This window comes from Gambusia affinis, linkage group LG15 (assembly GCF_019740435.1).
Source record: "Gambusia affinis linkage group LG15, SWU_Gaff_1.0, whole genome shotgun sequence".
Taxonomy (NCBI): domain Eukaryota; kingdom Metazoa; phylum Chordata; class Actinopteri; order Cyprinodontiformes; family Poeciliidae; genus Gambusia; species Gambusia affinis.
In genome coordinates, this window is record NC_057882.1 from 20,348,749 (window position 1) to 20,371,002 (window position 22,254).

Here is a 22,254-nt window from a genome sequence, read left to right on the forward strand (position 1 = left end):
CAAAGAACAACTAACAGACCCAGTAAATCGTTGAAAACCATTCTAAACTATTGCAAGAGGCAAAGCATAAAGAAATTGGAAGTTGTTGAAACTTTTGTACAGTACAAATTAGAAGCAAACATAAATATCAAACTGTGACAGTGTGTGTATATCAGATGCAATAAAAATGGTGCCTGAAATTTGCAGGGAAAAGTAAAATAAGAAAGTCAAAGAGTGGAGGAGCCAAGGAAGTATGTATGTGCCTTCTGGAGGGAGAAAGAAAAAAAAAAAATCACGCGTCATACTAGCGCGAGCTGCCCGTGTTCCCTTTAAAATAGTTTTATGTGCCACTCCCACTCCATGATTCCCACTCAGCTGTTACTGTAAATCGCTCCCAGTTCCCACATGGTGCTATCCCTTCACAAACCCGCGCAGGAAGACTCGATTGTTGCCATGAATCGGACTGATCACCTCGTCCGTCACCTGTGAGCAACTTGTTGCGCAGCTGCTTTTTCCCCTGTGGTCCATCGCCGCAGCCAGACAGTCGCTGCTTCTCTACGACAAAACGCTGTAGCTGCTGATCTGCGTCTCAGCGCCTGGAGATATTTTCTGGCTCTCAGGGAGGACAGCTGGATGACTTTCTGTGAGCGACCAACTTTCTTTATTGGACTTAAAGAGATGCAGCCGAACGCCGGGGCCTTGTGGGATCTCCCTCACCTTCCTGTTTGGGTTTTTCATTAAGTACGACAAGCCTGAATTCAGCGAGCCTCATTAATATGAGAAGAGGGGCAGGGGATGCGAGTCATGAGCTGGACGCGTCCTTTCCACGGACTGGACTGGAGCTACAGTCTCTTCTATCTGACTTTACTACTGTGGACCAGGCGCATGAACGGACTGGCTAATTTTTCAAGTAAGATGATGATGATGATGATGATGATGATGATGCAATAAAAGGAGGGGAAAGCTTACTACAAAAAGCATTTTCTCACAAAAAATGTCACCCGGTAGCTCTGAACTTTTCTATTGGCTATAACATGCATAACATGGTATAAAACTGGCAGACCAAAGAACACAAGATAAGTATTAGACATCAGGAGTCCAAAACTTTAAAATGAATTTAGCTATTCAAATAATTTTGTCAGTAGAACCAATGTGATTCATGTATTGCAAGTCTATAAGGGGTGCATTGCACAAGGTACCATTCTTGGCCCACTATTGTTTTCTTTAAATTTTTTTCAATTCCCAAATAATTTATATTATTGCTATTTTTTAAAATTCAGCCACAAGGTTTTTATGACAGGAAACAAACTTATTAAAAATGGCATGTTGAAAATTCTTATGCCCTCTCAAAAAATATTTTTTATGGTACTAGCAGTCAGATCCATCCTATGGCTGATCACCAACATTTTGCATATTTCTATAGGCATCGTCTTTGGTTGTTTTACTGTTAAATCAGACTTCAATGTTTTGTCAAGAAAATAATTTGATGTTACTCCTAAGTATATACAAAACGATTTTTGTTGTTGTTGTTAAGGGATAAAATTATTAAAAATTCTTTTGCTATCAGTTTTGCTGGAGTCCTGAAGAAATTGCTTTGATACCCTTTTTTCAGACTGATAGATGGCAGTTACTTTGCTTCTTATCTATTTTTGGATGTCTTTAGTTTGGTGCGTAATACATAGTTTATAAGATCTTTTATCCAACTCCATGTTAGACAGGTTCTATTGAAGTGATTTCTTGATCCTGCCCTTTTGACAGTAAACATGCCCTGGTAAGAATAAACTCAGCTTTGCAAGACATGCTGGTAATGTAATTGATCAATTATTAGGGGGCTTGATCTGTAAACCATGATCATTAAAATCACAAGACATAAAGGCTTCAAATATTTTACTCTGTGTAACAAATATATATATACAGATTTCACTTTCTCAAATGAGTGGAAAGTAAATTGTAGTTCAAGGAGTAATAGCTGAACTTGATGTGGCTTCCCTTGCAAAAGAGACCAGAGATATCAGTGGGACAAATCTAGTTATGTAAAGGAAATGAATGAAGGAATTATATTAATGATAATTTCCATATTTTACATTCAAGAAAACGTTGAATAATATTTGCAATCTTAGTAGACACATCCCAAAAATAAGAAGAGTCCAAACAGTCAGATCTACAAATAGTAAAGCATTATGTGTGGTGCGCAGTTGCTAAAAATGTTCAACTTTCTTCTGTGCAACAGACTACCTTTCAAGGATCATCACCAGCCACTCTGCTCATGCTTGCGATGGGACACCACTGAGACTCCATTGTCCTCGTCACTCTACCATCTCCATCCAGTCGGCCTTCTACGGGAGTGGTGAGGTCCGGCTGTGCACGGAAGACCCCACATCTGGACCCCGCAACCACAGATGCTCAGCTTTAACCACTCTACAGGTGCACATTCATGCATGACATGAGCCATGCATCACTTTAAGGCCCAGATGTACTACATTTTGATAGTTTGGTCTTCACCAAATTTCAGTATGTGGTTTTCAGGTTGTGCAGAATCGTTTTATGCATCCCTGTGGACTAGATCATTAAATCAACAGTGCTGGACCTTAGTGACCATTGCCCTGCGGGATTATTTTGCAGAAGATCCTGTCTGAGTGTCAGAACCTCAGAGACTGCCAACTACCAGTCAGTCACCTGCTGTTTGGAAAGGACCCATGCCCTGGCAAGAACAAGTACCTCCATGTGAATTATAAGTGCAAACCCTGTGAGTTCTTCCCTTCTGAATTTCCTCACACACTTAGCTGAGGATGAGTTTTAACATTCTTACTTTGACCCTCACTCAGCTGAACACAAAACACAGGTGGTGTGCGAAGGAGAGACCATGATCTTGCGCTGCAAGACCCCCAATGTGCTGATCATCTACGCAGCTGTCTATGGCCGAGGTCTGGGTCAGACTGACACCTGCCCCTCGCTCTCGGCAAGACCACCCCCATTTGGTGAGTCACTGTGAGCTACTAATAGAGAAACATCAATATAGTAAAGTAAAGTGAAATCATGCAGTGAGTGTTTGTGATTAGTGGCATCAGCTGGCCTCATGTAACTCTGACACACACAGGGAAACGGAACCCTGAAACAACCACAGCTAAATGGAATGCAGCCACCATTGATTTCTTTTCTTTTCTTTTTTTTGGTATTTATTTTGAGCACTGTTCTTTTCCCATGACGCTTATCTAAATGGCCCACGGCAGACTAGAGGGTGGCAGGGGGGAGTGATTCTTTGTTCTCTATGGAAATATCAGTTCTCTCTGTTGACTAAAAGAGTTGCATATTTCCTTTTAGAACACAGAGCCCTGAGGATTTATGAGGAATATTGGGTTTATTAAAAATACAAAGAGATCACAAGCAGAAACGGTGCAGGTAGAAACAGGTGTATCTCATGACATCATGTGGCTGCATTCCTTCTCAGTTACTGGAGTACACCTGTGTTTTTCCTGGTATGTCAAGTCAAACTGTAGGGTAGAAGACGAGCTGTCTGCATGCTGTAATGTAACACCTCACTTTCACAAATGCTTAATTTGTTTTTAAGTAATGAAAGTGTTGCAATAAAAGCCGTTTCATAGATATTATCGAACTCTATATTTACACAAGGAATTAACTATTTACTCGGCTGGGTTAAATACCATCAGCCATGAAAACACAACTGTACTCTTGCTAAACTGCAGTCGAGCTCCTGCAGAAAGCAATCAATAATTCAGCTATTGCAGCCCAGGAGCAAAAATCAAATACGCATGTTCAGTTGCTCTTACGGTACATTGCAAAAGTATTCATGCCCTTTAAGTTTTTCACATTGTTTAACACTGCCAGCACAAATATTAATGTATTTTATTGTTACTTTGCGATAGACCATAACAAAGAAGAATTTTGAAGTGGAAGTAAATTGAGGAGTAAAATGGTATTTGTTCTTCTTTTTTCAAATTAAAAGAAAAACTGGTTTTCTTCTTTGCTTTGATACCCGTAAATAAAATGCGGGGAAATCGATTGCATTCAGAAGTCACATAATGAGTAAATGTTCTGCGTGTGTGTAGTTCTTTATTAAGCGTCATACACTACAATCAGTTATTCACCCATTTATATACACTGGGTGAATGTAGCTTAGCTTGTAGAGTAGCTTGTAGAATGTAGCTTGTAGAAACGTGTAGCTTACACTGATTGTGGTAAACTACATTGTAGCCACAGCTGCCCTAGGGCAAACTGACGAAAGCGTAGCTGCCATACAATTAGCTCCAGTGGGCCCTCTGACCACCATCAGCGGGTAAAGCAGGAAAAGTGTCTTGCTCAAGGACACAATAGACCCAGTGTAGGTTCAAACCCACAACCCACCAGTTACAGGACAAACCCCTACCACCTGAGCCTTTACCTCCAGGGTGCAATAATGTGTGAGGAGATAAAGTCTGCAGGATGCAAATGCGTCTGTCATGTTCTATCCTTGCTGTAATATTCCTCATGTTTCTCCTAATTTTTCTGCTCCTTTCAGAGTGTCTGAACCACGACGCTGTGCAGGTAGTGTCCAAATCCTGCTACAGCAAACAGAAGTGCACCATTGCTGTTGGCAACCAGACCTTCAGGGACCCCTGCTTTCCAGGAACCAGGAAATACCTCAGCGTGCTTTATTCTTGTGGTAGGACCCTCTACTGCTTCCTCATTCAGATAATAGACATAGAAGCCTTGTGATGCATTAAAATACCAGCTTGCTTGATGTCAAGTTATCACAACCTTGTTAGAGAGTAATATAGGCAGCCTTATGCCAAAATTTAATCGAGAGTGATTAATGGCCCTAATCATTTTAATTTCCGGTGTATTACCGCCCCTCCCCCACTTCCGGTGTATTACCGCCCCTCCCCCCAATCACCCCATCTGTTATGACATCAGAGTTTTAAGATTAATACAATTAAAGAATGAAAAAACATTATGAGTTTAAATAATCTAGATTAATATACAATATAATATATTTAAATAGATTTGGGATGTTGTATTTACCTCGGGTTTCAATTGAATATCTTCCTAAGACGTGAAGCGGGAGATGCGGTCCTGCCATCTGTGTGTCAAGAGTATGTGTCGCACATACACCCTGTGTGAGGTGAGGACAGAAATCCCTCAGGATAGTTCTCCTGACCTCTGATCACCAGGCATATTCACTATTGGCTCTTGGGAATTTGCTTGGGATAGGGCCCCTACGATTTATTTTCCTCTATGTCTCAGAAAAAACACATTTTTCAAAAAGTTGGCATTTTCTGTAGGTCCCAGAATTTGGGCGGGAGAGGGCTCCTACGATTTATTTTCCTCTATGTCTCAGAAAAAACACATTTTTCAAAAAGTTGGCATTTTCTGCAGGTCTCAGAATTTGCGCGGCAGAGGGCATAAGAGTAGAAAGGGGCTGACATCGCCCCACCATGGGCGTGTATGTGTGTGCGTGCGTGCGTGGGGCAGGGCTGACCCCCAGTCCCAGCCATCGCTGTGTGTGTGTGTATCTGTGTGTGTGTGTGTGTGCGTGTGTGTGCATGGGTGTCCCAGCCATCTGTGTGTCAGAGCGTGATTCGGTAGGTACAATTTAAAGGCTTATTCTCCTGACCTCTGATCACCATATTTATTGACTATCGGCTCTCGGGATTTGCGCGGCAATTTATGTTCCCTCTATGTCTCAGAAAAACAAATTTTTCAAAAAGTTGGCATTTTCTGCAGGTCTCAGAATTTGTGTGTCAGAGTATGTGCGACCATGTGTCACACATACTCCATGTGTCGCACATACTCCTGTTGTGAGGGAATAAAAGTATGAAAAAGCAATAAGTGATAATTACTAAGCAGAATATTACATAATATACAATATATTTAAATAGATTTGGGATGTTGTAGTTACCTCTAGTTTTTAAACAGAAGAAAACTATGTATGCGTATGGCAGGGCTGACCTCTATGCTCTGAAAGTAAGGGTTTGACCCCCCCACTCCCTGCCATCCGTCTGTGTGCGTGTTTGTGTGTGCGTTCACTAAGCAGAATATTGCATAATATGCAGTGTAGTATATTTAAATACATTTGGGATGTTGTAGTTACCTCTAGTTTTTAAACAGAAGAAAACTATGTGTGCGTATGGCAGGGCTGACCTCTATGCTCTGAAAGTAGGGGTTTGACCCCCACTCCCTGCCATCCGTCTGTATGTGTGTGCGTGTGTGTGTGTGTGCGTGTGTGTGTGTGTGTGTGTGTGTGTGTGTGTGTGTGTGTGTGTGTGTTGGTGTGACAGTGCTGACCCCTGACCGTTCGTGTGCTTGTGCAGATTCGTAGGTGTCTTTAAAAGGAGGCATGACAAAAAGACGAATCATAACTTTCGCAGAACATCCGAAGCTCTGGGTACAAACTTGCAGACTTGTTTAATTTTCTTCTTCTTTTTAAAAAAATCATCATTCTGAATCATGTCCGATTTCGCAGGCAAGCAGGTAATTTCCGAAAGACCGGCTCTAAGTTCCCAGGTTCTATCCTCGCTTTTTGATCGTAAGTAAAGACAATTCTTAAATTCTCTTTCCCTAATAATATATATATATATATATATATATATATAGCATATGCGTAATACTGATTTCTTGTTTCAGGCGCATACTCTGAAGATGCAGACAGCGTCTTAGAATCAGAGTTTGTAAGCGGTAAGTCTGTTTTCACCATACCTTTTCTTTCTAATCAGAGTTCTAAAATAATTTAAAATATTATTTACTTACAGATCTTGCAAATAATCAGGAGACACACCAGGATCATGCAGAATCAGAGTTTACAAACGGTAATTTAGTACTTCTGTAACCAGAATTCTAAAAGTGTGAAAAATAAATATTAATAACCAATTTACTATCTATCTTCTTACAGATGTCCAGGAGTATCCCAGAAAAAACCGCCTTTCACTAAATAAAAAAAGAAGTGACTCTCAACCGGCTAGGACACTTTCCGTTCCCGCAGGAGTACAGAGTAAGTTTTTCTTTTAAATAACAGTCTATTTGAACCAATAAGGATGTTGATTTTCTAATTAACATATATATATATATATATATCTTTCTATCCCATAGCCTCAGTCCTGAACGAAGACGATATCATTGACATTTCATCTGACTCAGAAAACGAGTCTGATCTGCATTCAGCGCAGAGGTCTGATTCTGCTCGTACCATTCATAGAGAAGTGCAGAGTAAGTTTTTTTTCTTTTTAAATAATAGCGTATTTGAACCAATAAGGAAGCTGATTATTTTTAATTAACATATATATATCTTTTTATCCCATAGCCGCAGTCCTGAACGAGAACGAAATCATTCTCATTTCATCTGACTCAGAAAATGAACCTGACCCACATTCAGAGCAGAGGTTCGATTCCGGACCACTGACCCCGCCTCAGTCGCCACAGCAAGAAGAAGTTGCACGAAGGCCAGAACCCGAACAGGGACCAGAACCCGAACAGGGACCAGAACCATCACCTCAGAGGGCTGCTGATTCTCCCCGCCTATGTAAGTTTAAGTATTTGGTTGTTTTTTTTTTTTTGGGTAATGAAGATATATACCATTAAAGCTTCTCTTGTCTGATTCCGCTGAATATTAAAGCATTTTTCTTCAAACTCTTATTTTTAAATGAAAAGAAAGACGCATGTCATGATTCACCAAATAAACTCTAATAAAGTTAGTCTTTTATAAATCCTCAGAATAGGAAATATAGGGTGTGAATAGTTTTTGCAGGAGGCAGCAATTCTTTGAAACTCTAGCTCAGAACAGAGACATGGCCCCCTCCCTTTCTGCTGTTTGTCTGTGGGTCTGTGTCTCTGTATGGCTGCGTGTGTGTGTGTGTGTGTGTGTGTGTGAAACTCTAGCTCAGACCAGAGACACAGCAAAAGGGAGGGGGGTCATTTCTCTGTGTGTGTGTGTGGGTCTGTGTCTCTGTGTGTGTGATTTCTCCATACCATACTGTAACTCAAAATCTGTTTTTTTTTAAATGCTTTTTCAGTAAAGTATTGTTTAGAATTAAAGCAGCCTTACCTAACTTATCGTAATCACATAATTATATTTCACAGCTTTGAGAAATACGAAAGAGGATTTCAGCAGAAAATCTGCAAGCAAGAATTGTTTTGCTGGACGGATTGATTAAAGGTATATTATTTGAATTTATCTTGTAAAATCACATCTCATAACTGTTAGAAGTTTATTCCCAATTATTTATTCCCAATTATTTATTTATTACAGAATCGTTCCTACTGTTGGAGCAACGTCCTGCACACAGAAGAGGGTTGGGTCAACAGAGACAAAGTTAAAATCCTGCTACGAGCCATCAGAACAGTGCTGCATAATGTTTCCTCTGATGCAAAGGTGATTGTGAAATGATTCATGTATGATTTCATGTATGATTTGTCTCTTATAACTCAGTAAAAATGAATGATCAAGAAGGTAGAATTGAATTATCTCAATCTGATTATTCTCAGCAAATTGCAAACAATATTCAAACTCTACAAACACTCGCATCAGCATTGAGTACTGGGGAAAATAACCCTTCACAGAAGTCCTGCTCACAGCCTACTAGATTCCCTGATTTAAATCAAGTCTGCAGTGTCAAATTATTTCCGACGGATCGACGATGCACTCCGCGGTCTAATTGATTACATTTCACCAATAAACTCACCCATTGGCTCACCCGCTGCCTCATCAGTGTTGAATGAAAGTTTTCAAAATACAGAATCTCAATCAGATTATTCTCAACAAATTGCTAACAATATTCAAACTCTACAAACACTTGCATTAGCATTGAGTACTGGGGAAAATAACCCTTCACAGAGTCCTGCTCACAGCCCTGCTAGATTCCCTGATTTAAATCCGTCTGAAGTGTCAAATTATTTCCAACGCCTTGAAGATGCACTCCGTGGTCTAATTGATTACGTTTCACCATTAAACTCACCTATTGGCTCACCCGCTGCCTCATCAGTGTTGAATGAAAGTTTTCAAAATACACAATCAGGGTTACCATCTGAAGCAGTTTCTGAGACAGATGATGAAGATGATGATGAGGATGAAGCACAGCAACACGGAGGTAGTCTAAATACAGATCAGAGGGTTGAACGTCAGCGCTTCAATAACATTGAATTAAGGAGATCATTATCAATCCCACCTCCAACTCATGGCATACCCGATATTGCAGAATTCTACACAACAGTCATGAATGTTTTAACTGATTTGGCTGACGCTGCAAGTTCTATAGCTGCGCGTAATGATGTCCTGCAGTTAGAATTAGTGGGGGATAATATTTCTCATCATATAACTGTTTCTGTTACTGACAATGATGCAATCCTGCCTGCGTTTGAGGAATTTTTAGATGAGCTGGTTCAATCTAACGCAGAGCTGCCTTCAGAAAGTAACTTAGAGCTGGTTCTGCAGATAGTTACGAGTCCCACTGGCGGGGGAGGTACCAAACGCAAGGCTGAAAGAACATTGGAATGTGAATTAATAAAAAAGAAGAGGCGTCACCTGTATATTGTACAAAATACCGGTAACCAACTGTGTTTTGCAATCAGTCTCGCACATCTCGCTCATCCTGAATTTACAGATAAACAAGCTTTCGAACAGGGGAGAAACTGGCAGCATCAAGCGGGTCTATCTGATCAGACACCGGTTACATTCAGCGATGTTGCTAAGTTTGAAAACATTCTACAAAGAAAAATTGTAGTGTTTCATCGAACCTCAAACAATAGGGCTTTCTCTAAATTTGAAACAGATTTCCAAAATCGATCAAATCCTTGCTTTCTACTCCTCCATAATAATCACTTCTATGGCATTAAGAATCTTGCTGGTTTCACTGGATCAAGATACATCTGCAAATTTTGTTACAGCAGTCATAATAATTCTAACACCCACCACTGTCAAGGCTATTGTGGTGTCTGCTGCAGTTACAGTTGCACACACCTTCAGTATGAACCGGTAAAATGCAGTGACTGTAACAGAATCTGCCGAAACTCAACCTGTTTCGATAGACACAAAGAACCTCGCAACAGACCTCATGCTGAAATGCTTGTGAGTAATTGTGAAATGATCAAATATTGTTCTACCTGTAAAAGGTTATATCACGTTCCCATAACCAAGGAGAAAACTTTACACGTATGTGAATCTAAATGTGTAATATGCGGCGAAAAAAATCTACCTCCTGGTACAGACGTAACGCTTAATGAACACCTGTGCTACATTCAAACCAGCACTACTGATCCCAAACTTCATGACAAACTTGTGTTTTACGATTTTGAATCCTTTTTTGATCAGAGCGGCGCACATAAACCCTTTCTAGTCTGTTCAAAAACCGTAAAAGGTGTTGAATGGCATGCTTATGGTCTGGATTGTGCACAGCAATTTCTTCTGCATTTTAGAAGACCTTTGTACAAGGGGTTTGTCTTTATAGCCCACAACTCACGCGGGTACGATAGTTATCTAATCCTTAATGCGATGGTGCAGTTAGGAATAAAACCTCATCTAATCATGCAAGGAGGAAAAGTTCTTTGTTTCACGGATTTGGACTACAATCTGAAATTTATCGATAGCCTGTCATTTCTGACCATGAAACTGAGTGCCATTCCGAAAGCGTTAGGATTCACAGATTCTTCAAAAGGCTATTTCCCGCACCTTTTTTCGGCTGAAGAGCATCTCAAGTATGTGGGCGTGTTTCCTCCTTTAGATTCTTATGGGATCAAACATATGAATCCTGATGAGCGACAGAAAATTACTGATTGGTACAGAGAAGCATCCAAAGGCATTTTTGACTTTGAGAAAGAATCCCTGCATTATTGCAAAAATGATGTGGACATTCTTTTTAAAGGTTGTGTTAAATTCAGAGAGGAGTTCTTTAAGGAGACGAATGTCGATCCGTTTAAGAGCATCACAATTGCATCCGCATGCATGCAGGTGTTTCTGGCCAATTTTCTTTCAGAGAAATCCTTGGCGCTCCCGTCTCCTGTGGACTACAAACGTGGCTTCAAAACTTTCTCTAATGCATCCATTCAGTGGCTAGAGTGGCAGATGGAAAGTAAGAACTTACACATTGAACACGCGTTGAACTCTGGCGAACGCAAAATCGGACCTTATTCTGTAGATGGATTTGCAGTAATTTCAGGTTCAGCCACTGTATTCTCTTTCAACGGATGTCTGTATCACGGCTGTCCTAAATGTTTTCAGCCCACTGAAACATGTCCTTTGAGAAAAGTACCGTTTGAAGAAATTTATGCAGCTACGGTTGAAAGATCTAAGATTCTCCAAACCGTTTATGGCGTTCGTGTTGAGACTGTGTGGGAACATGAGTGGAATGAAATGAAAAAGTCTGATCCGGAGGTAATCAGATTCCTGAAAAAATTCGCAGCGCCGCAACCGTTGTCTCCTCGAGAAGCTCTGTTCGGTGGTCGAACTTGTGCTCTCAAGCTGAGACACACAGCAGGGCCGGGTGAGTCTGTGCATTATGTAGATTTCACATCTCTCTACCCCTACGTAAATGCCACATTTGCATATCCGCTAGGCCACCCCACCATCATTTACAAAGATTTTGATGACCCCAACAACTACTTTGGTCTCATCAGAGCCACAGTATATCCCCCACGGGGTCTGTTTTTTCCAGTTCTCCCCTACAAAACATCTCGGGGTAAGCTAGTTTTCACTCTTTGCCGCACATGTGCTGAAATTAACAATCAAACAGGGTCCTGCACCCATGAGGATGAAGAGAGGGCTCTGACAGCTGTTTGGGTGACTTTGGAGTTTCAAAAAGCATTGCAATGTGGGTATCGTCTTGGAAAAATCACTGAGGTTTGGCATTTTGAGAGAAGCAGTAGCTCAATCTTTAAAGGCTACATTCACACTTTTTTGAAGGGGAAACAGGAAGCCAGCGGTTATCCGCCTGAAGCGGTGGATCAGGAGAGTAGATTGAAATATGTGAGAGATTACGAAGTTAACCAAGGCATCCGGCTGGATGCAGACAAAATTGAGGTGAACCCGGCTAAAAGACAAGTAGCTAAACTGTGTCTCAATAGCTTCTGGGGAAAGTTTGCGCAAAGAAATGATCTCTCTCAGACCACCTTTGTGAGTGATCCTGATGAGTTCTTTAAGTTCTTGTTTTCAGGCAAATACGTGGTGAAGTACTTTCATTTTTTGAATGCTGAAACCTGTCTAATTCAGTGGAACTACCATAAAAGTTGCATTGCCCCTCCCAACCGGGCTAACAACGTTTTCATCGCAGCATTTACCACAGCTTATGCTCGATTAAAACTTTTCAGCTGTCTGGAGCAAGTGCAGGAAAAAATTCTCTACATAGATACAGACAGTCTGATTTATATAGTAAAAGATGGTGATACTCCTCTGCCACTGGGGAATTATCTCGGGGATTTGACCGACGAGCTAGGAGGTGACACAATTCAAGAATTTGTGGCAGCGGGGCCTAAAAGTTATGCTTACCAAACAAAAAAACAAAAGAAAGTAGTGATCCGTATGAAAGGCATCACTCAAACGCATGAGTGCAGCGAGAGAGTCAATTTTGACAGCATCAAAGACTTGGTGAGCGGGTACTTAGAAGGGTCCCAACATGGAGTTATCAAGGTACCTCAACGCACCATCAAACGTGATAAAAAGGGGTTCGTTTTAAGAAACTCAACATTTCTTAAAAAGTTCAAGGTCGTATATGACAAACGCAGGCTTCTTTCTGATGGTTCAACTCTACCTTTTGGTTTTTAGAGTTTAAGAGAAAAAAAAAATGTCTTTTTCCGGTGATGTTCAAGAGGTAAACTTTGACCCCAGATTCAAAACACCTTTCTCATGTATGATTGTTGGTGCGAGTGGATGTGGAAAATCATACTTTGTAGGGAAAATGTTGCAAAATCTTGAACATGTCATGAATGTTGTACCGGACAATATTATCTGGATTTTTACTTCTTTTCAACCATTGTATGCTGAATTGCAAAAACTGAATAAAAATATTAAATTTGTGGAAGGACTACCTGATTCTTTTGATGATGATGAAGACGTATTTCCTCGGAATCAAAGTCACTTGGTCATTTTGGACGATGTCATTTTCCAGGCTTCAAACCACCCTGAAGTAGCCAAATTGTTTACTCAATATCGGCATCATAGAAATATGTCTGTTCTATATCTCACCCAGAATGTATTTCAGCAGGGAAAGTACAGTCGCACCATTAGTCTGAACAGTAATTATATGGTGCTCTTTAAGAACCCTAGAGATAAATTACAAATAGACATACTAGCGCGTCAAATCTTCCCATCAGCAAAGGCAAGTTTCCTGGAGAGTTTTGAAGATGCGACCAAAGAAGCTCACGGATATTTATTAGTCGATCTTACTCCTAGCTGCCCAGAACATTATAGATTAAGGACAGGGGTACTACCTCACGAGTGGCCGGTGGTATATGTACCTAAAACAAAGTAAGTCAGAATGTCTGCACGCTTAAAAAGGAACGCTCCTTTGCTCAGGGCTCTTTACCAGGCCACTCCTCAGAAGCGTAAAGATATTTTAGCTCATTGCTCACCGGATTTCCTTAAAACTTTATGTGAGATTGCTCTGAACATTCTAAAAGGAAATATTAAACTAACACCTTCTCAACACCAGAAATTGAAAAAGCAGCGGAAAATCATCAGACTGTTGGCCGATAAACGAACCGGATTAAAACGTAAACAGCTGGTTCTTAAAAGTCAAGGAGGAGGGTTTATTCTTCCCATCCTCGCTGCTCTTACTCCTCTGATTGGGAACTTGGTGGGCGGAATCCTCAACAGATAAAAGAAAAAGCAATGGCTCTTAAAACATCTCAAAAGATGTTTCTCATCTCACCTCATCAGTTTAAACGAATGAACCCCTCAGAGACTTCAATCAGAGAAACTGCGGAGGAGGATCTGGATTCTCAAATGAGAGCGATTTTGAATGAATCAGGGCTCACTCCATATGAGAAAATTAAGAAATATGATTCTTTGTTACAAAGATATCTATCTTTAATTAAGCAAGGACAATTAGAAGAGCCTCAGTTATCTGTGACTGTGCAGCGTGCCAAGGATGATCTTGTGCCTGAACCTACAAACCGTGAAGACGATTCTATTGATTCTATTTCTAAACAACCTGAATTGGATGAAACTGCGAATGAAGTTGTAAAAGCCCTTCCTGAAAGAGATCGTAAAAATGCTGAATTCATTTTGAAAAAGCTGGCCAAGAGTAACAGCGGATGGACATCCAGAGCAGAGTTTGTTTATAACGGAAATGTTGCCAAAGGCTCTCATTTAGTTGATTTACTGAAAAACCTTCTGCTCCCATTTAAAAGAAAATCCCAAAGCACCCCGCCTGCAGGATGGACCGATTTCCTTTCCACACTAGATGAACTAAATTTTCCGGTGTCATCTGTAAATAACCCGCAAGCTCGTGAACAATATCTGCGTGTCAAGACAGACGGTGTGAAAATCCCTTCAAGAAAAGAAAAAAAGATTATCCTATCCCCTAAATTTGATTTTGGGGATGAGATCACGGATGTCAAAAGTACACGCAAAAAGAAATTTATCTTATCCCCTAAATTTCAGCTAGAAAATGAGATCAGAAACAGACAAAGTACGCGCAAAAGAACAAAACCATCACGATGGATTGCTTTTACTCCATAAACTCTCTGACAACAATTTTTTCAATAAAATATTTTATTGAAAAGTTTTTCAGGTGTACAGTCTCTTGTTTTTGTTTTTTTTTAATACAATATTAGAAAATCATGTTAACAATCGTGACAATCTTTAAACATTTGCAAAGAACATGTTCCGTGGTTAAAAGAACAAAACTTTAGTTTTTTTACAGAACGCTGATATATTTTCACAAAATCTGAAACCATCATATCATTTTTTATCACATCACCGGGGTATGAGTCTAGTACTTGTTGGATTGATAATCCGCGTGCTCTATTACATAAGTAATAAGCACAATGATGACCACAAACAGCAGAAAGAGTGTCTTGAAGTTGATTATTATGATATATTATTTCTGAAGATCTATCTTTCAAAAATTTTACAATACTTTTAGGGTAGAAGTTAAATTCAGGGCTAAAGCCATAGGAGTCGAAAAACGTGGCGATTCCATTCCCTTCCAAAGTCAGAGCCAGCCAGTGTTCTCCCGGCATATGAGCAGGATGCGTGTTCACAATAAAATATGAGGGCCCTGTGTACTCGTGTGAGAGCAAAGGCAGTTGATCGCATGCCCAGACTCCGCAAAATCGTTTCCCCAACAGAGGATGTAGCAGACTCTCAAGTTGATGATTATTCATGATTAATAATAATCCACCAAGACCTGTCTTTTCGAATTGATCTCCAGAATGCTATCATAACAGGTATACACTACGAGCGTCGTTGTATGCGGTAATGTTGAGTGATTATATCACCAAATTTTCCCTCCACTCGAAGTATGCGTAGCAGAGGTGCGTAACTATCCCCCACCATTTGGTGTTCAACCACGTCGCTGTAGCAATAAATCATGTAAAACCCTGCCTGCATGTCAATTGGATGAGAAACAAATTTATCAAAAGTTAACCATCTTCCAGGTTGTACTCCGAGCATGTAAGCAATTGGAGAATGAAAACGTAATTGATATTGCCCTCCTGCTTTAAAGGATATTTTATTTACAATTGTGTAAATCGGTTCAAAGGAAACATCAGCTTTTATTTCTCTAAGAATAGGTTCGATTTCTCCAATCAGGTGAAGGACGTTTTTGTAGTATCCGGGTGTAATATTTTGCCGAAACGACTTTTTCACTTTTTTGTCTCTCCATTCAAAGTAAGCAGAATCTTCTGGGACATTATGCCAGGTGTGAGGATAAGAAATCTCTGTCAAGGCAACTTGCCAGGAACCTTCTAAATTAATATGCTGAGCTAAATTCACACGAAAACTTGAAATGGTATTATCCTTAAAAACGCTTAGACCAGCGTTTGAGGGTAAAGTAACGTAGAACCCTTCATCCTCCATCGAGCGCTCCATGGCAGGTTGTGTCAGGCTAAGTTTAACTGCAGGTGCCTTTTATACATTTTGAAGGTCAGCCAGTCTGATCCAACTGTTAAATTTCTGAGGCCAATTTTTCCACTGCACAAAAACCTGTTTAACCCCTCTAACGGTGCGTCGGTTTAATATCTTTTCCACTTGGTACATCTTGTCTTTACACAGTTTCACTTTCTGAAGCTCCTCCTCATAAAAAGAACCTTGAATAGGTTCGTTATCTAGATCTTTGAGTTTGTACACAGGAGGAGATCGAAGTATGGTATCAGTCACTGTAAATACTTCATCCGTAAAACTCTGTTCATATTTTTTATCAAAACGCCACAGTAGTTTTGATAATCGGACCAGATCCTCGGGTTTAAGCTTAGGTTTGGAATTCTTTGACGCTTGCTTGAGGATGTACCATACAGGTTCTGAAATATTTGAAAGGCATTTTCTGAATTAACTTCCATAGGGGTTGTTTTAATACTTGTATGGTAGCTGTGGTTGTAGCTTTTCACCAAGTCTTGCAAAACATCGACATAACGGGTATTATTAGCGGTGAAATATCTCCACATTCTTGTTTTTTAATGTGCGGTTAAATCTCTCAATCACAGAGGCTTTCGTTTCGCTCATGTGGCAAAATGCTCAATACCGTGCTTCTTCATTAAAGCTTTAAATTTTTTGTTAAAAAATTCTTTACCCGCATCTGTTTGCAATTTTTTAGGAATCTGACTGTCTTTGAAAATGGATTCAAAGGCTTTTACCACTTCGTCAGCGGTCTTCCTTTTTAAAACTCGTACGTATGCTCTTTTAGAAAATATGTCGATGACTGTTAATAAATAATTATAACCATCATTTTCCTCAGCCAAAGCTTGCATGTCACAAAGGTCTGCTTGAAACTGTTTTAAAGGCCTCGTGACAAAAACTCTGTTTCTTGGGAAGTTTATGCGTGCAGGTTTATGCAAAGTATAAGTGTCTTGTTCCGATAAAAAATCTTGTACTTTTTCCACTTTAACCTTCTTTCCCGTTTCATCTTGCAGAGCTCGTTTCAGTCTATCTATTCCTCCTAAACTACCGGGATGTGAAGGAGTGTAATATACTTTTTTCATTAACCTTTTCTCAGCCATCCTTCTGTCACCTGCTTTGGTGAGCGGTTGTTAAATAATGAGGAAACAAGATCATGGTATAAAGGATTTATTTATTCTTCCTTCAACAGTAAGAAACCATAAGCAATACATTTATTTAATAGAAATTAAATGCTAACCTATAATACGAGTATAAAAATAAATTTAATACTAGTCAATCAGTCATAAAACACAAGTAAATGATCATGCATAAAATACTTAAACTAAATCTATAAAACTAGAAAAAAACCACAAGTAAAGGATAATGAATAACATACTTAAACATGCTAAATAAGATTTAAAAAAGGATAATACATGTACAGATTAAATACTTAAACTAAATCTATAGAACTAGAAAAAAATACAAGTCAGCACAAAAGAGAGATTACTTTTCACTCTGAGTGTAACACTCTGAAACAGAACGAAGCTGGCCGAGGTTTTCATCACTGGTCATGTTTTGATACATGTCAGTGATTGCAGCCTGGATTCCGTATCCCGATTTCAGTTCGTGTAAAACTGTCTCTGCAATCATCTTCACTTTTGTATCCTCGACTTGTATGTTACGCTGCTTCAGGAGTTTCTGGACAGCCGGTATGAATCGTGGAGTCAGGAGTCGCTGTGTGATGCGATGAAAATGTAATTGGTAATAATCTTCCTCCGGTATTTCCAGGCACTGATGCTGCCTTTGACTTGGATGATCGATTTTACAGCCGTAGCAGGTTTCCTTGACATACTTCACACAAATTAAACTGAGTAGATGCAGTAAGGCTGTTTTCACACCAGCAATCAGTGAGCTCGGTAACCATCCGTCAATTTCATCCCCCACCTGCATTGGAGAAGGATCGGAGTAATCGGCAGCGGGTTTTCCAGAATCCTCTGCCATAGGTGCAGGATCTCCAGAGTCCTCTGCTGCTGCTGCTGCTGCTGCTGCTGCTGCTGCTGCTGCTGGAAGGGCACCCTCTTCAGGTATGGTACACGGTATCAGAAAACTTGAAGGAGAGGGTGCAGCGGATGATGCCGATGAGGAAGAGTACAAAACAGGAGAAGGCGGATAATATGGGTCCATGTTGTAGCTTCCAGGAGACGGAGGACTGAAGAGGGTCTCTGTCGAATAACTGGGCTCGCCCCAGCTGGATCCCCATAGTCCATAGCTCCTTACTTCTTCCATTCTAAAGGTTTGGTGTCAAATGTCCCTGCAGCCCTCTCATTATATAGGGTGGTGGTGGGGTGGGTCCTCAGAAGAGGGTTGGGCCAAAAGAGGTCGGTTGGGTAGAAAATGTCAGAGTTTTCTTTACTGACAAAATATCGAGCCAGCAGCGAGATTTTCGGAACAGTTCAGAAATCCGATCCCCAACTTCCGTCATTTTCTCAGACCAGGCATCAAATGGGAGAGCCAGCATGGTTCTGAATACACCACACTCCACGTTGAAAGCCTCCAACACAAACAGGTCTGGGGAATTCAAACTCTCCCCCCTCCGTCTACCTGCCCATAAGAACCGGCGGCCAAATTCAGTAGTTTTCGATTCCCACACTGCGCTGAAGAGAATTTCTCCCTTTCCAATTTCAGTATCGGTAGGGAAACATTGTCGTCTGGTTTTCTTTGCAGGTTGAGGGTCACACTCATCTTGTCTTGTATTTTGCTCCAAGGCCAATTCCATATCTTCATTGGCGCGAGGAATTGCGAGCCTTAGCACTGCCCAGTCATTATAGGTAAGCCTGCATGTATTCGTTATTGGTGAAAGCTCCTCATCCTTATCCAACTGGTACAGGTGAAGCTCTCCGGTCTCATAATGGAAAACATAACCCCATGACCCCCATAGACCATGAGGTTTTAAAGACCAGTCTGCCTTGAGTGATCCAAGTTCCGGGCTCTGCACACGACACAAATAAAATGTCGATTTCTTAGGGGCATCCGGTCCAGCCCTTGAGTTGTAGATGGATATTGGGGTCTCGCATAGAAGAGATGTTCCTCCTGTCGGTATTTCTCTTTTATCCACAGTGTTTGAGGTAAATGCTTCAGGCGATGAAGGTGGGCTCAGAGGTTTATCCATCACAGGGCGCAAATGTGGTATCACTGCTATTGGGATCTTGTATACAACAACAGCAGGACCTTGTTCAGCAAGCAAGTATTTATTCGTCAACGGCGTTAACCTCATCATTTTAGCGAATGTCTCCGGGCTAGGTAACTTCGAATCCGTATCAGATGTTGCAGAGGAGGTAGGTCCATTTTTCTCAACAGCAGTATGAACTCGTTTTGTTCCATTCATTGTAAAGTTCTTGAACAACTGTTACAAGTAGAGTGCTGGATTTTTCTGACATTACTTATAGTAGAAACACTAAAGGCCGAACCCCCTGTCTCTACTTCTATTGGTTCATTCAAACTCATAGAGGTTGGGAAGAGTTCACCAAAAAAAAAAAAAAAAAAAAAAAAAAAAAAAAAGTGGGGGGGGTGGGGGGGGTGGGGGGGGGGGGTGGGGGGGATGGGCGGTAATTTGACACCAGAATGGGGGGAGGGGCGGTCATACACCGGAAGGGGGGAGGGGTGGTAATACACCGGAAGTGGGGGAGGGGCGGTAATACACCGGAAATTAAAATGATTAGGGCCATTAATCACTCTCGATTAAATTTTGGCATAAGGCTGCCTATATTACTCTCTCTTGTTCATTATCCTGCAGTTCTTTCAGTGAGCATTTGTTGTTTGCTGCTTTGAGTTCTTATTTTCAGATCCCAGCTTTCAGTGACTCTGTCCTAACTCCACCCTAAAAAAAAGTCATAATATAAAGAAGTGGGAAACAAGACTCCCAGGTTTTTTGTTTTTTACTTCCTGTGATTGACAGAAATGCCAGCGAGGACATCAACTAACACCATTCATATACCATAATTTGAAACCCAATGAGTAGTTCCTAGTATGATTGTTGGCTCCATTTATAGCACAACAATGCAGCGCAGGCATTAATACAGCACTGCTGAGTATTTTAAGATTCAGTTCTCCACCCAGATTGGAATCAGGAAACTCAGGCAACTACTTCTTTGCATTTCCACCACCACAGTGTCTTAAAAATGTGTTCCTACCTATTTGGTGCTGTAAACATACATTTTTAAGTTTTGCCTCAGATCCATAGTGGGATTTTTGTCTGAATTATGTTTCAACATGGATATTCAGAGTTTTACATGCAGTCCAAAAACGTTACTTTTTGTCTCATCTGCCCAGAGGACATTCTTAGTTGTATGTTTCATAGCTTGTGATGACCTGCTAAAATGAAACCTTGTGTTTCTTTCAACAATGGTTTTCTTCTTTCCAGTCATCTATGCTGTGCCTGACGAATAGTTGCTTGGCTGCTTCTCTTATTAATGCTCTCATTGCTCCATCTATTAGTTTGGGTGGCTGTTAACACCTGTTTGTGGTTGAATCAAATTGCTCATATTTTTGGATTTGCTGTGATGTGGTAAAATAATCAAATATGATATGAATGCTTTATCAAGCCATTGTATATCAACTGGTTAGCAGCAAAGAATGACTCTTCTTTTTTTTTTTATAGTGCCAAAGTCTTTACTTAAAGAGGCAGACCCAAACATACTGAGCTCCACCTCACGTCCTACTACAGAAAAAGGTACCAGCATCTATCTATTTGCTGTTGTTCTATGTTTGTAAAGTCACCTGCTCATAGTTGTTTTGTGAACTTTACAAAAGCTCCTGCTGCAGATCTGGAGTCAAATAGGCCCAATAGTTCGGGAGCAATGATGAGCAACTCTCTCCTGACCTATGCCTTTATCAAAGGTAACTTTTTTTTTTCTACACATTTTCATGTAAACATACTTTTTCAGACTGAAGTTTCCATAATTTTCACCCTTTTAGTAATCTTAGTTCTTGTGGTATCTTGTTGATTCTATGTTGCATTGTATTTTTGTGTTTGATTTGATGTAAAGCACTTTGAAATGCCTTGCTGCTGAAATGTGCTATACAAATAAAGTTTGATTTGATTTTGATTTGATTTAAAACATACATTATTAAACATTGTCTTTATGCCACATTTTCTACATTGGGTAGCCTTTAAATGCTACCCAATGGACAAGCTGAAAAACAAAACAAAATTAAGAAGTAAGAAAGAAATTCCACAAAACGAAGAGATGGAGGGAGAGAAGACAAATGACAAAGGAAGTTAAAACTAAATGACAGATTTACACAAGGAGGGATAGACATGTGAGAGAGGGAAGGAAAGAAGGGTTAAGAAGTATATAAAGTACCAGGAAGAAAATAAAACCAAAGGTTCTAAAAAATGACATATTTAAACATAATAGATAAAAATTAAAACTATTTGCCTATCAAATTTCAGCTTTTTCCAGACTGTGTAGTAAACCTGCTCCTTTTTGTCTTTTCCCACATAGATCACCCAGAAATGGCAGCGCTGCTTTTCACCTCCAGCGTGTGTGTGGGCCTGCTCTTCACACTGCTGGCTCTATCTGTCCGAGTGACCTGCAGGAGGCGGCGGCGGCTCAGAGATCACACACTTGGAGCCAAGTCAAATGGCCTGACTCCCAACTGTTCTAAACAGAATGATGAGGACGAAGAAGCAGAAGATGACGACGACGACGATGAAGAAGAAACTGAGAGCTCTGTGCTCTCGACTGGAGAGAGGAAGGGGATAAAAGGATGGGAGGAAGTGACTAATGTAAGCGAAGCGGCTGAGCTGGCGGAAAGGATCGAACGCAGAGATATGATCATCCAGGAGATTTGGATGAACTCCTATCTGAACGGCAGCTCCTGCTGAATAAATCGTGTGGATATTTGTTCAGATTCCTCATGCTTCACATTTCCAAAAAAAAAAAAAATTATACCACAAGATGGATGAAAAATCTGACAAGCCATCTTTGCTACATAATATTCTAATAATCTGCAACAGGGATCAGCAAAGTGTATGCTGCAAGAAGCTTGAGTGCTGTGTATGTTATTTATCAGCAAGTGTTTTTTTATACCGTTTAATAAAAACATTAAATCACAAAATTTGAAAGCTCTGTTATCCATTCATCATCCTTCAGCTGCTGTGTTATGAACTAAAGGTTAGTATAGCCTGTCATCTAAAATATGTAGATCAAGCAGCTATTTATTCAAAAAGCCTACAAACAGCATTACTTACAGCATCA

The 22,254-nt window shown here is 40.3% G+C and overlaps 1 protein-coding gene across 2 annotated transcripts; it reads left to right on the top strand.

Annotated features, from left to right (window-relative positions):
- Window positions 1-207: 207 nt before the first annotated feature.
- eva1c (eva-1 homolog C (C. elegans)) lies at window positions 208-22,114 on the top strand. 2 transcript variants are annotated; one of them, XM_044139961.1, is made up of 8 exons: window positions 208-889; window positions 2,210-2,403; window positions 2,602-2,725; window positions 2,805-2,957; window positions 4,496-4,639; window positions 20,652-20,723; window positions 20,804-20,890; window positions 21,499-22,114. In XM_044139961.1, the coding sequence occupies exons 1-8, from the start codon at window positions 775-777 to the stop codon at window positions 21,879-21,881; spliced, it is 1,272 nt and encodes a 423-aa protein (XP_043995896.1). In that variant the 5' UTR covers window positions 208-774; the 3' UTR covers window positions 21,882-22,114. The 2 variants fall into 2 exon arrangements, with proteins under 2 accessions (XP_043995896.1, XP_043995895.1); XM_044139960.1 differs by having other exon boundaries at window positions 2,605-2,725.
- Window positions 22,115-22,254: the final 140 nt, after the last annotated feature.

Excerpts from the sequence above, each read along its gene's own strand:
- eva1c (XM_044139961.1), top strand. The coding sequence starts at position 775 with ATGCGAGTCATGAGCTGGACGCGTCCTTTCCACGGACTGGACTGGAGC. Across the intron at positions 2,726-2,804 it reads GAATTATAAGTGCAAACCCT|CTGAACACAAAACACAGGTG; the intron begins GTGAGTTCTTCC and ends ACCCTCACTCAG. Across the intron at positions 2,958-4,495 it reads GGCAAGACCACCCCCATTTG|AGTGTCTGAACCACGACGCT; the intron begins GTGAGTCACTGT and ends TGCTCCTTTCAG.